At 43.7% G+C, this 18,844-nt stretch overlaps 1 protein-coding gene across 6 annotated transcripts in view; it reads left to right on the forward strand.

Moving 5' to 3' along the window:
• The first annotated feature begins 4,290 nt into the window (after nucleotides 1-4,290).
• Nucleotides 4,291-18,844, forward strand: part of SGSM2 (small G protein signaling modulator 2) — a 268,214-nt gene continuing 253,660 nt past the window's right edge. For all 6 annotated transcript variants that reach the window (XM_075263816.1, XM_075263817.1, XM_075263821.1 and 3 more), the window contains exon 1: nucleotides 4,291-4,516. In XM_075263816.1, the coding sequence (XP_075119917.1) occupies nucleotides 4,460-4,516 (57 nt within the window). In that variant the 5' untranslated portion in view covers nucleotides 4,291-4,459. The remainder of the gene's footprint in view (nucleotides 4,517-18,844) is intronic.

The raw sequence follows: 18,844 nt of genomic DNA on the forward strand, positions 1-18,844 counted from the left end.
ATTATTATTATTATTTTGTATTCATTTATTTATTTATTCCTTTATTTTATTTTGCACATGCTGACCAAAAAGCCTCAGGGCTCATTCACACGGGGCAAGAGGGGGTGGATTTTGGCGCTGAATTCACGTCAGAATCTGCCCCCTCACAATAGCGGTCTATGTAGCTTACTTTTTTCCATGAACGACATGTTCCTGCTCACATAAAAAAAGAAGCGAGCTGCCCTTTCTTCAGGAGGATTCTGCGGCTGATTCAGCCCCTGCGTCCGTCTCGCGGCAGCACCCTCCGGACTAGGCCCATTCATTTGGGCATACTCCGGAGCAGGAAGCCGTGACAGTCGTGGCTACACCTGAGCTATGGGGCAGCCACTGTTCTCCATGTATACAGCATACCATCATGTCTCCTATACACTCCCTATTTTGCTCTCCATAATGGGACCAATGCCTTATAACAGAGACTTTTTGAAAAGCAACCAGGTGATCCCTCATCACCTGGACACCACATATCCACTACCCTTAGTCACTGACTATGTCACGTCCAGTATACATCGCTTCACCTATCTACCTCACCCATGGATCACATCTTTAGATTGTGCAATGCACAGCCCAAGTTTCCACATTAATGTATCCCAGTACAATGTACCGTATTTTCCGGACTATAAGGCGCACATAAAAACCTACGATTTCCTCAGAAATCGTAAGTGCGGCTTATAGTCCGGTGCGGCTTATATATGGATGGAAGCGGCGGCAAAGTCTGCGTGCCGCTTCCATACATACAAGGCACCGTAAGGGTGCATTCACACTACAGAACGCCGGCGTGTATCACAGCCGTACACGCCGGCGTTACAGCAGGGCTGCCGGACACTTCCTATTCATTTCTATGGGAGCCGGCATGCGAGCGCTCCCCATAGAAATGAATGGAAAAAAGCAGTCCATTCATTTCTATGGGGAGCGCTCGCATGCCGGCTCCCATAGAAATGAATGGGAAGTGTCCGGCAGCCCTGCTGTCATGCCGGCCTGAAACAGAACGTGAAACTTACCGAGCGGTGCAGGGCGGGCGGGCATTCAGGCCTCCTCTTCCTCCGATGTTCCGTCCTTCTCCTCCGGCTCTCGCTGATAATGGCCGGGGCGCATGCGCAATATCAATGCTTCTACTACGGGTACTGCGCATGCGCCCAGGCCATTCTCAGTTAGCGAGCGGCAGAGGACGGAACATCGGAGGAAGAGGAGGCCTGAATGCCTGCCCACCCTGCACCGCTCGGTAAGTTTCACATTCTGTTTCAGGCTTTTATTTTAAAACGGGGGGGGGGGGGGGGGGGAGTAGTTTAATGTAACTTTTACGGTTGGGATCTATCAGCATGATTTTGCTGATAGAGCCCCTCCTTGCCTGCCGAGCGCTTCCAATAGAAGCGGCTGGCACGCGGGGGGTTAAGCGGCCGCTGGCAAAGTCTGCCTGCCGGCGCTTTCAATTACATATAATGCGCACCGGACTGCGGCTTATAGTCCGGTGCGCCTTATATATGAACCGAGACGGACTATAAGGCGCTCATGGGCAATGCGGCTTATAGTCCAGTGCGCCTTATAGTCCGTAAAATACGGTACAGAATAAATAAACTGGTCCCATGAGGATTTAATTTTGTCCTGCAAAAACTTAAAACGTTCACATGGTTCAGCGACTAGAGGTTACAAGGTTATGGGACGGTCTCTCGGACTATCAGCCTTCACATTGCCGATTTTAGATACAGCATGTGGAGGGGTATTAGGGTTTTTGCCCGTTATAATTACAGTTAAAGCATGAGGTGCGATGCAGGTACATGCGTATTTGCCTAGAAACTAAGGGCTAGTTCACATGTATAAAAAGCCTAGCTTATTTTGGCAGTGAAAATTCAGTGTCGCTTTAAGTTTATGCTGTTTTTTTGCATTGGACGCTGTTTTTGCTGCTGTTTCAGTTACTGATTTTTTAAAGCTTTTTTTTTTTAACCAGCCCATTTTTTAACTAGCCAGTCCACTGGGCATGGCCAAAACCCACCCCTTTTTGCCTCTAGGTGCCATTTTATCTCACAACTCTGACAGAGCAGAGCTGACAGCTTTCTCTCAGAGCTGACTTTTTTAATATCAAAAAATTAAAAGGACATGGAATCTGATGTTCTTTTTTACAAAATGGCTGCAGGAAGAAGCCAACACCCAGGACCACTCCTCTGGGATGTGACTTCATAAAATGTGACATAAAAAAGCCTCGCTGTTTCAGTCGCTTTTTTTGACAAAACAACAGCAAAAAAAGCGATCAAAATCAGCAAGGCTTTTTTTTTTTTTCAGTGCCCCATAGACTCCCATTGATTTCTTCAGGCTTAAAGGGGCTCTATCAGCAAAATTATGCTAATAGAGCCCCACATATGTGTGAATAGCCTTTAAAAAGGCTATTCAGGCACCATAAATGTTATATTAACCCCCGGTCCCATTTTTAAATAAAAGCATATATGCTAATCTGCCGCGTCATCTTGGGGCACACCTGCCTCTTCTGTCTTCTTGTAGTTATGCCCTCTGGTTCTTCCGTCTTATTGTCTTCAAATCCCACACCTGCATAGTAGCGCTTCCCTCCGGAACACTACTGCGCAGGCTCACTTGCCAGTCCCCGTAGAACTACACGAGCATACTGCACGCTCATGAACTGCCATTAAGTAAAATGGCGAGTTAGCCTGTGCAGTAGCAATCCGGAGGGAAGCGCTACTACGCAGGCGCGAGATTTGAAGACCTCAAGCCGGAAGAAGACCAATAGGAAGTCAGCAGAAGAGACGGGACCAGAGGGCGTCGCTCCAAGAAGACAGAAGAGGCAGGCGTGCCCGAAGATGACGTGGCATCATGCATCACCGCCCCCGATGCACGTTCGGTAAGATTTGCATATATGTTTTTATTTAAAAATGGGACCGGGGCTTAATATAACATTTACGGTGCCTGAATAGCCTTTTTAAAGGCTATTCACACATATGTGGGGCTCTATTAGCATAATTTTGCTGATAGAGCCCCTTTAAGCAACATGACTTTTCTTCAGGCGTTTTATTCTGCTAGCAGGAAAAAAAAACAAAAAAAAGCTAGCTGTTTACATAGGGCTCCATTGTAAAAGGTCTGATTTTGAAGCAAAATCAGCTGTCAAAATCAGCCTCCATGTCCCTGTGTGAACTGACTGAGGGGAGGAGGTGAGCTACGCTATAATAGCCAAAAACGTGACACAGCAGGGAACTAGCAGACTGTGCTACAACTTTTGTAAGCTTGCTGCTATCTGTGACTTAGAAAGTTCTGCAAAGCCAATTACCAAAGTGTTTTGGAAATGGGGGGGGGGGCAAGGGCTGTTTCTATATTGCAGCTGCTCCTCTGCCTACCACATGTGCAAATCCTTCCTCTCCAAGGTACAACATAAACTAAGTGTTTTCCCCATTTCGAAGCAGAAATCATTAGAGGAGGGGGAAGTCGGCCAGCCTGCTCTTGGGGATCTGTAAGCTGTTGTAGGTGGATAGGGAGCCCCCTGTACTGGTGCCCTGCTGAGCTCTATAGGGAGGGGGGGCATCCAGCTTGCTTACCCTTTCCTTATATTTTTTTTTGCTGCTGCAGCTCATTGAGCAGGTGATGCCGACCGGCTGCTCCTTGTTCCTGGTCTTGTAGACCCTGCCAGCCTGTAGACCCTGCCAGCCTGTAGACCCTGCCAGCCTGTAGACCCTGCCAGCCTGTAGACCCTGCCAGCCTGTAGATCCTGAGTAAGTCTCCAGTCCTTCAAGTTGCTTCTTCGGTGCTGGCAGGGATCCCTGAATAAACCTGTGGGAGGCCACGCCCCCTCCCCGAGCCAACCAATGGTAAGCCATCAGAGGGGAAGGTGGGAGGGCTTCCCATACTCACTATCTTATGCAGCCGCCGGCTTGTATTATCTGCACCCCCATAGCCACTAACATAGTCTGCCCTGATCCCCTGACCCTTTCTATAGTAAGACTACTGAGTGTGTCTCACTTCCATAGGATATATACTACAGCTGTATAGACACTGTACTAGGAGCCATAAGACATGCCATGCCAGCCTCAGCTATGTGATGACTCCATGAGGCACCTCAGTGAAGTGCGGCGATCTCCTCTCACAATGGCGATACCTCCTCCCCCTCCCACATTTTTTATTGGCTGGTTGTCATGGAGACCACAGAGACGCGGTCAGTCCTCATAGTCATCTCTGACTACCACAGGGGGCGGAGCTACGGACAGGAGAGGGCGGGGTGTTGTTCTTGTGACGTCACGGCCAGGTCTGGAGAATGACAGCATCAGCAGCAGAAGGGGGAGCATCAGTGAGGAGAGCACAACATCAGCGGCAGCGGCTCAGTACCGGAGAGCGGGGAGCCCTCACAGCCATCCTCCAGGCGTGCACCCGGGCTGCCGAGGAGAAAGCTTCCTTTCCCCTTCATTAACCTCCCACCTGTTCCTGCACCATGAGCTGCTCCGATGACAGCACCAAAGAGAAGCTGCTATGGAACGTCAAGAAAGAGGTACCTAGAGCTCTGTCCACACATGTGCGGCTGCACATACACGGCTTACATGTAGCTAGCACCCTCTGCTGCTGTGTGATCATACATGTGATCATACATGTGTCCACAATAGCAGGCGTGTGCATGGGGAGCATTATCTGCTGCCTGTCATTGTATCCATGTCTCCCCACAACATGGATGTGTATCTCTCATAGGCATATATAGGAAGACTATAGGAAGTATTCCATGGAAAAGTGATCCTGTCTGGTGGTGGCAGAAGTCGCCTGACATGTCTGCTTTAGTAAATACTGTACTTGTATTGGCCATGGAATAACAAGGCTGGAACATCATTTCATGTTTCGCTGTTCCTTTGTTGTTCCTCTTAGATATGTATGCATACATTGACAACTGGGTGGATCAGTAGTATCATACGCACATTGCCGCTTAGTGTTGCTAGTGTCAGACTGTCAAGACACACCCCTTTGACGAAAGGAATGGTAACACCCAGTTGTTTCAAATATGTTATGTTATGTGTTTTACATGTGATCCCATCCTATATCAGTCACTACATCTGCCCCAGACTCTCCATTTGGAGACTCCGTTGCAGTGACAGCTGAAAAAGTGCTGCAATTCCAACATCTTCATCCGACATCCAACAGATCCCATTATAGTCAGTGGGTCAGCACCATTGATGTCCACTGTATTGTGTCCATTGTTCTGGTCCTCTAACAGATCACAGCTACAGACACCCAGGTGCAGATATGGACAGGTTCTCTGTCAGTCACATATGTCATTGGAGTCCTCTCTCCTGACGCTGATGACATCATATGACTGTGCTGTTCACTGTTTCTTGTACTTTCTTGATTTTCAGTAAAAGATGGCTGTACATGAATGTTCATCTGACTTTTCAGCACCAACTCCAACTCTTTGTATTGTTTAATAGGTGCTCCACTCATTTTGGCGCAGCTGGTGATTTTTCTCTAGCCCCAACGTTTCCATACAATCCTGTCTGTTAGCGTCAGCACCCAATATGCTAAATAGCCTGTCTACTGTTTAGTGAGTCCAGCCCAGTAGCATACTGAAACAGCACAGATTGCTCAGGCATGGTGGGGGATAGAGAAAAGCATTGCTGCTGTGCCAGAATCACTGGAGTGGCACCTAATGACAGATACTTAGAACTGGAGATGGAGAAGGTCCTATTTAGGAGCATAATCTTTGATATTAGTCCATGTTGATGGGGGCCCCATCAGTGAGACTGTAATGACTTATTACACAATTGCTACAGATGAGGACAGGTCTACATGGACCGCTGCTACATTAACTCTTTCTTAAGAAATGTCAAAGATAGTGTGGTCTACAACGTACAAAGTGTGTTTGGTATAGTTTGTGGACTTTTGATTCTATTTTGTGCTTTGCTGGATTTAGAATATTTTGTAGAAATGATAAATATTCATCAATATTTAAATAAAATATGTAAAAAAGTATCTTCAGATTTTCAACCATGTTATGTTATTTTACTTATAAAATCAGTACTTAAAGTGCACAGTAACCGGCATTATTGGGTCGCTGGGGAGAGTAAAGTCATTTCTTTCTTCCTGCAACTTTTTGAAGTTGAATCTGTGGTTTCCGGACTGGTTCTGATCCCCAGCTATTTAACCAGAATCAGCAGCCTTCCCCTCGGATGCTTCACCTACTCCCCTCTCAATTACCTGTGCTATAGGGGCTGGCAGACTATAGGAGAGGTAACTACCTGTGAAAACAAGAGAGGTATAGTAAAGCCAGCCCCAGTAGCACACAAGGGAGGAGGCCAAACCACCTAGGGAATGGGGGCTAACTCCGATCATGTGGACCAGCCTGGAAACAAGAAGTAAGAAGTTAATTTACACTCCCTAGACAACTCATTTAAAGGTGTATTCTCATTTTAGTAAGTGTAAATAAAATAAAAAGGTATATAAATTATATGGGATATCTCTTCTTCCTCTTATCAGGTAGTGACCACGTCTGTTGGTCACATGGGTAAGCTGCAGCTCAGTCCCATTCATTTTAATGGGACCGTGCTACAGTATGGCGAGATGACTAAAGGATGTAATGTCACTAGAGCTGTTTCTGAAAAAAGCAACGTTTTCTAATCCTGGATAACCACTTTAAGACTAAGACCCCACGTTGTGGAATTGCAGCTTTTTTTTGTTGCAGATTTTTCTAGTTTGCTGGTCACAAGTTTTTTAAGCCAAAGTCAGTAGTGGCTTGAAAAGGAATGAAAAATATAAAGGAAGTATTTATATGTTTCCCTTCTGTTTAATCCACTCCTGAATTTGGCTCAAAAAACCACAACAAAATCTGCAACAGAAAAATACAACTTTGGGCTTTACCCCCAAGAAATGTTAACCGTGAATAGGAGCTAAGCTGCAGCAGTCCAGCATGGCCACTACATATAGTACAGTGTACTAAAGCGTCTGGTTCTGGGGCTTTAGAAATCCTGATCACAGGTGAGGGACCCCCACCAATCTGATATTAATGACCTATCCTAACAATAGTTCCCCAATATCACTAGGCTGGGAAAGCCCTGTAAAGAGAAGCGGTCACATGGAAAATGCAGTGCAATCTGCAGGCAGGATGTTACAGAACAGAATTGATGTAGAATTTTGTGATAAAAGTATATTCCGTGTAAAGTGTCATTTATTTATTGAAATCTCTGCTCTTACAGATAGGAGGCGGTCCTATCTGTGATTGACAGGTGTCTCTGCCTACACAGTCATAGAGGGCAGGCTGTCAATCACTGATAGCTCCGCCTCCTTGACTACTCAAGATACAAAGAGCAGAGAGCTCAATAGAGAAATGACAGGTCATACTGAATTTTTCTCCACCACCTCCCAGTATACATCAGTTTGCTCAGTTCTCGCTGCCTACAGATTGGACAGGAGTTTTCATGTGACAGGTTGTCTTTAAATCTCAACCAGAAGGAAGGCCGTCTCTTTAGAGATCTTATCGGATGTTGTTGTCCTATAATTCAATGTCCAACCTTTTAACAGGCCTGTTAGAGGGGTTATACCACGAAAATTAATTACCCCCTAACCGATAAATTGCTGATCAGTGAGGCTTAACCGATGAGATAGCAAAGTGTGTACTTTGGCTTTTTCAATACCTCTCATTGAAATGAATAGAGGACGGGGGGGGGGGGGGGGGGACCAATTCTGCGTCCACTATCACATTCTGAATGGGAATACATCATCCTCTTTCTCAGGATCGGTGGAGGTCTCAGCATTCAGACAGCCACCAATTGGCAATTTATACCATAGTCTATGGATAAGGGTCATATCATTTTCATAAGACCCCTTTATAGGTGCACATTGACTTATAGAGCAGATGGTTCCAATAGGTGGCACTAAAGAGGCAGCTTTCCACCTACAGTATATGAGATTTACCTTCCTTGCTCATGTTAGACATTCATGGCATAGCCACAGGATACTTGCTCGCTGTATTCAGAAATCTTATAGAAGTGAACAGAGAAAGACGCATGTGTGCCATCACGTCTCCATGTACAGTGGGCATAGCACCAGGCAGACATGGGATCTCATTTATTAGATACTTATGGCAAGTCCACAAGTCCACAATGAGAATACACCTTTACATCTAGAAACTATTTGTACTACAGTAACAGAGTGGGGAAGCTGCGGAGACGCGTATTACAACAATCTGTATACACTACTTCATAGGTGGAGTATAGGTTCCCCTGAGCAGCAGCCTTCATTCTTCGGACAGATTTATATTTCAATGATTTTACAAATTTTTGCGGTAAAAAAGTGAATAAAATAAGGAGGGGAAGAGGATATGGAAATGATAACAGTTCAGTATATACATTCATGTACATAGCAGGTGATAAATGGAACATAACATAGTTATAACATAGCATACAACCCTATGGATGTAAATGGCTATGGCCTCCTCACTGCCCTCGTGGTTATTATAGGGGTTGAGTAATAATAATAAATATCAGGGTGTTATTGTCTATCCAGTTCCTTAACTGGAATCACTCCTGATATGTCTACGTTACCAAATACTTGATTTTCTCATGAAATAATTCTTTTCTTATAACTCTGCATTGTACCGTTCCTCTGTTATTCCTCCTAGAGATTTATGAATGAATTGACATCCTGGTGTTGTCATTCCCCTTGTCAATGGGTATGTCCCTATACATTTTGGTTTTGGCAACACTCATTAGATAGTGTCATATTTGCAACATGGTTGTTGAGTTAAGGTTACTATGTCTACTCTCCAGACTTTGGCTGGGTCTGTTTAGATTGAGATGTAGAGCTTATCATTGCTCACGTCATCATCCAATAAATAGCAGTGTGGCAGTATACTATAACCTGACACACTTAGGGGGGGTTCACATCTGCACCCCAGTCTCCACTTTCAATTTCCATTTTCTGCTGGAGAAACTGGACAGGAAAAGGGAAAAAAACAGCAGTCATTTTTCAATCCCATTCATTTGAATGGGTTTGCAAAGTGTCCGCCCGTGAATGTTTTATGGTCTCCACAGCAAAACCGTTTTTTTTTTTAATCAGACACAAAGTCGGACATGCAGGACTTTGTGTCCGGTTAAAAAAAACAGTTTAGTTGCGGAGACCACAAAACGCTCACAGGCGCTCACGGTCAGACACTGTCTGCCAGATTTACGCCTCCTGTCGGCAGAAGACAGAGACCTGAAAGTGGAGACCGTGCACAGGTGTGAACCCACCCTCACTGAAAAGCCTGTGATTTCATTAGTCTTCTAGGGTCTGTGGTCTCAGAACTTACTACCGATCCCTTTCTCTGATTTTGGCTGGCTTTCCTGGTTGCTGAGTTGGCTTCATCTGTTCCCTACTGAACTCAACTGTGACCTGGACTTCTGATAGTCCTCTGCTTTTGTTTTGGCTATTTTCGTACTCTCATGGTTTTGAAATTGTATTTGTATGGCTCTCTTGCCTGCAATAATGTTTTTGGTCTGGTCTTTAGGCTGCAAATGCGTCTGTTTTCTGGCACCTTGTTTTCTGGTTGAAACCTGAATCCCAGGCCACGAAATCTATTCTGTCTTGAGATGGGCTCTGGTGAATAACTCAGGGTAGCCTGAGACGGTTTAAGGCTAGGTTCACACTTGCGCTGGCCTCACCATTGTTTGTGTCTGCGCAACCCATAGTCTATAATGAGGAGAAAAAATATCCTCCATTTAGGACTTTTCTCTCTGCTGACTTTTGGCGGGTCTAGTGTTACCCAGAGCTGTGTAGGATTTTAGGTAGCTTGTTCACTTGCTGTCTGATAGTCTTGCCAATTATCTGCGGTATTTGGAAATTGCTAATATAGCAAATCCAGGACTTTTTGTGAATTGCTTAAGCAATTGAATGTGTAGAGACGTCTAATGGTAACTCCTCCTTGTAAATTTATTCAGATGCTTCTAACATGAGGAATAACAACCGCGCAACATCGTTTTGTTATTCTATGAGGAATACGATTATTACCTACAGCAGATATGTCAGGAGAGCTGTCCAGTTCTCTATAATACAGTATGTGTATATTTGACATAGGAAAAAAACAAATTACCCAGCAGAAAGTTTCAGTAGTCTATACAGTTATATATTCACTGTGACCTGTAATATGTTTAGTATATATCCCTCTGATCAGATTATTGATCATTGATTTGCGTTCCCCAGATATATGGCATGTGCTTATACTCTTGTACTCTCGAATCTAGGTTTCTCGCTACTCTTCAGAGTTACAGTCATGCATTAATAATCGCTGTCAGAAAACATAGTGCTCCATTTCAGCAAAGGCTTTACGTTCTGTCGCCTGACTGCAGTTCTCCTATCTCCTGTTTAATGTAATTGCCGTTCTCACAGGTGGCCAGATGGTGGAATATGGCTGCAATACAAGGGTTTCGTCTTTCTGGGAATTGTGAAGATTAAATGTAGTTAGCCTTAAAATGCCCTGTGTGACAGCCGATGTTGGCAGTCTCTGTTTAACTTCCAGGGATGTTAACTGCTGGCACACTGAGTGGCACAATAGATGCAAATTTAGACATTTTCAGCTCTTTATGTTCATTATGTGGTATAATACAGAAAGCTAAGGTGTGAGTAACAGTGTCTTATACAGGGACGCGGCGTCTCTTCCACCTGATGGAAACAGAAAGGTTCAGCTGAGGACCCTCAAGGAAGGTTCATCTGAGGACCCTCAAGGAAGGTTCAGCTGAGGACCATCAAGGAAGGTTCATCTGAGGACCATCAAGGAAGGTTCATCTGAGGACCTTACATTAGTTATATTACTCACTGAGCACAGTGATGATCTTACTGCCAACCTAGGGGCACCAATGCCAGTTTGTCCCTTTTATTACATAAATTTTTTCATATATTGATACAATCTAATATAAAAGAACTGCAATATTTAAAGGTTATATTTGGATTGCATTTGCATATAATGAATTGATGTAATAAAAAATGACCGGTTACAAGGATTATTGCTATGGTAACATAGGTAAATTGATGTCATCTGTCAAATTTTATCACAGCTAATGTTAGATGTAAATAATGAAGACAAGGCGAAAACCTCATTCAGTAGACTAGCAGGATTGTGCGGGGCGTAACTACCGTCCCTTTTTTTTAAAATACTCCCGTAGGTAATGGCCGATTCCTACTACTCTATCCCCGGCCTTGCGCACAGTCGCCTCCACTTAGGACCTTAGATTTACCATGACCAAAATCCCTTTTGACTGTATATGCTGTTTTAGGGTCTATTAGTGACATAGTGAACACACCTTTTTGTGCCTAAGTGCAACCTTGCACCCTGAAAAATCCATTTTAATCCATATGCAAATAAGCTGTCTGATGCATAGTTTTGCAAGTTGCTCCGTCAGGCACAGCCACTCCCAGTTGCACCAAACTGCTGATTTGCATACAGATTAAAATATGATTTTCTCGGTATCAAGGTTGCACTTTGTTACAAAAAAGATATGTTCATTATGTCACTCACAGCCCCTACAACAGTATATAAGTGGTCCAGAAGGGATTTTGCTGGTGGTAGACTCCCTTTAATAATCACTTATATGCTCGGTGTGTGCTGAGTCTGAAGTTAGTGGTGGATATGACTAATGTACATTATTAGTGGTTTACAAAGCGTAAAGCTGGTTTGCTTAAGGCTATATTCATTGATCATCGTGTCTCTTTGGTTATTGTCTTTCTCTCAATATGCTAGGTAATTTCCGTGCACAAGATGATAGTCTCCCTTCTGGTAACATATTGGAGAGATATGTTAGGATGACAGCAGTAATTGTACGTGCTTCTGGTGTATGCATCACATAAGAATTGCTGGTCATCTATCTGAGACTCTGGTGTCAAGAACAAGCCATTCATACACCCGGCAAAGTGTAGCAAGTGCTCACAGTGAACCAGGCCCCATATCATATACCAGGGGCCAGCACTCCAGCTGCTGTGAAACTACAACTCCCACCATGCTCCATTCACTTTTATAGGAGTTGCAACAGATGGAGTGCCAAAGGTTACCTACCCTTGTCACATGTATAGAACTATATACACTCACCAGCCACTTTATTAGGTACACCATGCTAGTAACGGGTTGGACCCCCTTTTGCCTTCAGAACGGCCTCAATTCTTCGTGGCATAGATTCAACAAGGTGCTGGAAGCATTCCTCAGAGATTTTGGTCCATATTGACATGATGGCATCACACAGTTGCCGCAGATTTGTCGGCTGCACATCCATGACGCGAATCTCCCGTTCCACCACATCCCAAAGATGCTCTATTGGATTGAGATCTGGTGACTGTGGAGGCCATTGGAGTACAGTGAACTCATTGTCATGTTCAAGAAACCAGTCTGAGATGATTCCAGCTTTATGACATGGCGCATTATCCTGCTGAAAGTAGCCATCAGATGTTGGGTACATTGTGGTCATAAAGGGATGGACATGGTCAGCAACAATACTCAGGTAGGCTTTGGCGTTGCAACGATGCTCAATTGGTACCAAGGGGCCCAAAGAGTGCCAAGAAAATATTTCCCACACCATGACACCACCACCACCAGCCTGAACCGTTGATACAAGGCAGGATGGATCCATGCTTTCATGTTGTTGACGCCAAATTCTGACCCTACCATCCGAATGTCGCAGCAGAAATCGAGACTCATCAGACCAGGCAACGTTTTTCCAATCTTCAATTGTCCAATTTCGATGAGCTTGTGCAAATTGAAGCCTCAGTTTCCTGTTCTTAGCTGAAAGGAGTGGCACCCGGTGTGGTCTTCTGCTGCTGTAGCCCATCTGCCTCAAAGTTCGACGTACTGTGCGTTCAGAGATGCTCTTCTGGCTACCTTGGTTGTAACGGGTGGCTATTTGAGTCACTGTTGCCTTTCTATCAGCTTGAACCAGTCTGGCCATTCTCCTCTGACCTCTGGCATCAACAACGCATTTCCGCCCACAGAACTGCCGCTCACTGGATGTTTTTTCTTTTTCGGACCATTCTCTGTAAACCCTAGAGATGGTTGTGCGTGAAAATCCCAGTAGATCAGCAGTTTCTGAAATACTCAGACCAGCCCTTCTCGCACCAACAACCATGTCACGTTCAAAGGCACTCAAATCACCTTTCTTCCCCATACTGATGCTCGGTTTGAACTGCAGGAGATTGTCTTGACCATGTCTACATGCCTAAATGCACTGAGTTGCCGCCATGTGATTGGCTGATTAGAAATTAAGTGTTAACGAGCAGTTGAACAGGTGTACCTAATAAAGTGGCCGGTGAGTGTATATTGTTATTCCTGCAGAGTTCTGTTTACACCTCAAGAATACACTGCTTCTTTATGTATCACCTGAGAATAGGCCATCAATTATAGATTGACAGGGGTCTGACACCCAGGTCTTGTCCGATCAGCTGATATGCTAAGGATAGGCTAAAACTTCCTGGAAAATCCCTTTAACTCAGCAGAACATTAAAATAAGCAGATGAGCAGTCAATTACTTGGGTCACATGTGTCCATATATTTCCAAAGTCATGGGACACTGTTGGAGATGCTGCATGGTGAAGGGGTCCTTACCCCATATCTTTTGGGACTGGCCATCTCCGTCCTTTTTGGGTCCAAACCAGAGCACCAATCTCTCAGATTTTGGATGTCTCAGTCCCTTTTGACGCTAGAACTTTTTTAGTTAATCTTCTACATCCGGGTCTACCTAAGTCATCCACCAGGTTTCTACTCCATAGTCTCATGGCAGTGCAATGTCTGATATCAGCACATTGGAAGTGCCCTGACATTCCATCTGGAGGATTGGGAAGATCATGAGAATGGACTGATTAACTGCATCAATTAAAGATCAGCTCGATCTCTTTTCTATTGTGTGGTCTCAGTGGGACTCCCATGACTCCTCTAAACCGCCTAAACGCTCTTCGCACCTTTTTCCATGACGAACAAAAAAAATTGTAAGCTTTGTCTAAAAAATTGGAGAGGATGGCATTATAAATATGGAGTTTTTATACATTGAAGTATTTGTAGTTTTTCATTCAGCTATTCCTACCAACCCCCTATACACATATGCACTTGGCTCCACTGAACATGCATGTATTCTCTGTGGGGAGAGGGGAATAAGCCACTGGGAGACAGCCCTGGCAGTAGCTATTTCTCCTGTGAACAAAAGGTCGAGTATGTTGGATTCTAATCTCTTTATCCCCCATAACTATTGTTGGGGCTAAGTTTGGACACCTCCATACAAATAAGATGGTGAGCTGGTTCCACCAATATTCATCTAAGGGCCAGTTCCCATGGAGTAACGCTGCACTCATTCTGACACGTAAACACGTGTCAGAGTGAGCGCTTCAAAACAGAATCCCATTGACTTTAATGGGTTCCATTTAACACACGTGACACATTGAAATCAATAGGTTAAAAAGCCTCTCATTGATTTCAATGTGTAGCACTCATAAGATTGAACCCATTGAAGTCAATGGGATTCTATTTTGAAGCACTCACTCTGACACGTGTTTACGTGTCAGAATGAGCGAAATGTTACTCCGTGGTAATGGGTCCTAATATCTATGGGCACCTTGTCCTGATTTTCTGTGCAGTATATTCCTCTTCCACTGCTGTATATTTTAATTCATGGCAGACTATTATTATTAGAAACATTTTTGTAAATCTTTTGTACGGAATCAGTTTCTGAATCTTTGCTCAATTTTTTTCACTACAGTCAAGGTTTTGGCACGTTCACATATTTCTCAATGCATTTACCCCTGAAGACTAGAGTAACTGGTGTCATAAATCTCCCCTACTTTTGCTGAAATTGATTAGATTTCTATGTGATAAGTGTGATAAAATTACCAGGCCTAGCTCCAGCAACATCACAAAGGTCAAGCTCTTGCCATAATCTATGATTTATCTAGTGGACAGTGCCATAATGAGAGACTGAGCATGAGTTCACACACTGCAGATTTTTACTTACTATACTTGCTGCTTACAAACTAACCTTACCACTCCATTTCTGTTATTAATTTATTATGTGCAGGATTGTTTCTATCCTGTGACAAGCCATGTTTCTGCTGATCTGGTTCATGTATCACCTTTCACTGGTCAGGATAATTCTTTTGTCAAGATTTTGGCTTATATTCACATGTGGCAGATTTGTTGCTGAGATTTCTGTAACTGAAAACCATTTCCATTGAATAGGATTGTTTTGGCAGTCAACACATTAAAAGTAGTCTATCACTACTTTTAACCGCTCCCATAGTGCTGTAGATGCAGTTAGCAGAATAAAAACCATACCTTTCTTATGTTTTAGAGCCCCAGGAAGGCGGATCAAAAACATTTTTATTCTTTATTCAAATGAGGATGATGGAGCACAGGGGAGTTTTCTTCTATTACTGAGTACTGAAGCATCATCACTATACATGCCAATCCTTAGGCCTGGTTCACATCTGCGTTCGGTATTCCATTCTGGAAGTCCGCTTGGAATACCTAACGCATTAAAAAGCGGTGAGCAATGAAAGCACACGGACCCCATAGACTATGGGTGTCCACACGAGTCATGCGGAGAGAGTAGTTCAAGAACTACTTTTCTCTCCAAATGAGTCGTGCAGACACAGAGCGGAAACACACGGACCCCATTATAGTCTACGGGGTCCGTGGGCTTTCATTGCTCACCGCTTTTTAATGCATTCGGTATTCCGTTCGTGGGGTTGCCAAGTGGACTCACTTAACGGAATACCGAACGCAGATGTGAACAGGGTCTTAGAGAGTGGTTACAAGGGTTGACTTCACAGTAGGGTAGAGACAACAAAGGGGAACACAGTAATTACCATACTATAGTTAGGCAATGAATGAATACGTATGTAAACTGCAGATGAGAGAATAAGAGACAAAGCAGATCCAGTGTTACAGGACAACAAAAGGGATACACCACTGAGTAATTTGGGAATATGGCTTATTTGGAGAGGATAGTCAGACTGTTGTGACACCTATTATCGGTTAGTACATAGTAGTGCCCCACATCTAGTTATTTAGTCCCAGTCCCTCCATGTATGGTTTTATGGTTGGGTTTTCCCCATTGCTTTTTACAGTAAGTAACTTCTCGGTGTTCTCTACTTTTGAAATTTCCTCGACCTAAACTTTATTTGAGAAATGGGTTTCCGGCAGGTTTTGGGCACCTGTGGTTGATGTTTGATGCTTGGGGAAGGTGGCATATGAGTGATTTCTTATATGTGGAGCTTAGAAGGACATGAAAAGAAACGCCCCTCAGGGTTAGTGAGGTGAGTTCTGACACACTAGATAGTACATTAAACCCTGTGAAGGATGTTAGATTCTTTTTAACTAACAAAGAGAAAGTCTTTGATCTTTCAGAATAAAGATTTTTTACTCTGTGTAGGCCTTGGCCCCATTATGTCACTGTACAGTTCTGCTTTTCTATGGCTGTTTCTTCTGGCTTTAATGTTGTAGCTGATCGCTGTTTTGCTTCCTCTAAAATAGAAAATGGAGCAACATTACAAATCGATTAACAATGACCTGCTATAGGTTGTGTATACAGCTCATTGGCAGACTAATGTGTCTCCAGGGCTAGACTTACAGCTAGTAGTATAACTTAACCTTATCATTTTTTTTAAGATGGTGCAAAAAGGAAAAAAAAATTATATTTTTCAATTTCACGTACGGCAGAAATAACTCAAGGTGAAAAGTCATTGTGACGGGAACTGCAACAGAACTCCATTCACGTACACGTGGTCAGCTACCACATAGTTTCTGACTGGTTATAGGACTCTGTAATGAAGTTATAAAATCACTGTATTGCGCTAATGTTCTATGTAATGTGAGAGAGTGAAGGGTGTGGTCTGGGAAGACAGGTATGTCCCAGCCAGGCACCTAAAGGGTGTTTGGTAAAGATTCACACCAGGGAGGTTAGCTGACTAATCAAGGCCTGATAATAGTCTGTGTGTGAGGACTAGGTGTGTGGCACCACACTGACAGAGTTGAACTGTCCAGACCGGACCTCCAAAGCAGGTACTGTGCCACCTGTTGTTGTTGCCAAGGTGGGAGACTGATAGCCAGTCTCCTGTATAGTCAGGGAAAAGTTTCCTTACATTTAAGTTAGTTTTCTCAGCCGAGAAGGATTTTGTTTTTGTTTATCCTGTGGCTTTGCAAAGGCAGTGTATGCGCTGCATGTGAATAAAGCCTGAACTTGTGTGCAATCCAGTGTCTGTGTCCCTGTTTCCTGCACTGCTACCGAGCATCTACCTGAGCGATTCCCCACAAGTTCTCTACATACTTGCCAACTCTCCCAAAATGTCAGCAGTGTCCATGGTTATTGTCCGTACAAGATTTTAGCAACGGACACTAGCTAGTACGTTTGCAATTTCCATTCATTTCAATGGTATTTTATCTTGTGTCCTTTAGTGTCGGTTTACAACCATGTCCGTTTTTTCAAGCAGACAAAAAAATCCTACATGCAGGACCTTTTTGTCCGTTAAAAAAATGGACACTTACTGTCCGTTTTTTCAAACATTCAGGTCTATGGGCAACGGACATGTAATGGACAGTAACTGATAACCATTGTACAAAAACAAATACAAATGAACTGTATTTGCGTTACCAAAGAATAAGACATTTGGTGTTGCCAAAGCAAAAGGAGGTTGGGGGTGGGTACGGGGTCTGTGGGTTGGGGGTTTGAGTGTCCTTAGGGTCTCATCATTCTTGTGTGGGTGTCGGTGGGTATGGGGTAGACAGGTGATGGAGGGGGGGGGCTTAGTGGTGGTAATAGGTATCAGTTTTTTTTAAAAAAAAACAGACACCTCGTGAGTAGACATCAACGGTAGTGTGAACCCTACCTAACTGTGCTGGGCAAATTCAGCATTCCGTGACAGTGATAGTAAAGTCAGACTGGTGTCCGCCTTCTTCTCAATGTTCCTAGCTTCAGGGGCACATGTGGGGCACATCTACTCACCTATAGCTATTCCTCTGCTGGTTTCTGTTTCCGGGTTCCTCTTGATACGCAGGAAATCACCACTGAGCCCATTACTAGCCGCAGTAATATTCTGCCCCAAGTGGCTATTGCTTGTATATCAAGAGGGACCAGGAAGGAAAATCCTGTAGGCACTCGTGCAGCATCACAGTGGGAGGATTGGTGAAAAGTACAAAACTTATAGGGATGCAATATTTAAAGAAAGGCAGCTAGTATCTTTCTTTGATATGTCTATATGGAAAATGTGTCTTTAGGGTTCTCAGAGCTAGTGGTCAGTGAGATATTTGTGGGGGCAGAGAGATTTCTGATATCTTGTTTGATATCTGATTGAGTAAATACTGCTGCCTTTCAGTGCTTTTCTCTCGGCATTTTTTAAATGGGTTCAGGGGCAGAATCCCCAAACCTAGTACAAACTCTGGTGTGAACCCAGTGTCAGTGACACGATCTATAGAAGTGTTATCTTCTGTTGTAATCCTGTCTATGATGTAGATAAAATGATTGCTGTGAAAAAAAAAACAAAAAAACCTCTACAGATTGAGCAAGTGTCATACTATTAGGCTTAGTGGTCAGAGTGAAAATTGTGAGTACAGTACATTAAAAAAAACTGAAAACTTAGTCTTAGAATTAAGACATTTTCTGTGATGCATTGCCTTTAAGAACCTGTACAGTAGTGTAATCCGATACACAGTGGTGGACGTTCTGGAGCAGATTATATAAGCTAAATGTGCCAAAATTTTGTCTTTATTTGTGTCAAGAAAATTATCTAGATCTTTTTTACTACAAGTCCACAGGACCACTCCACACACTGCCGGCGGTCAGTGCATCCTACCGTCAGTTCATTGGTATCAAAGCAGTTTTTACTGCTGGTAATGCAACGT

The sequence above is a fragment of the Leptodactylus fuscus genome, chromosome 2, assembly GCF_031893055.1.
Source record: "Leptodactylus fuscus isolate aLepFus1 chromosome 2, aLepFus1.hap2, whole genome shotgun sequence".
Lineage (NCBI taxonomy): Eukaryota > Metazoa > Chordata > Amphibia > Anura > Leptodactylidae > Leptodactylus > Leptodactylus fuscus.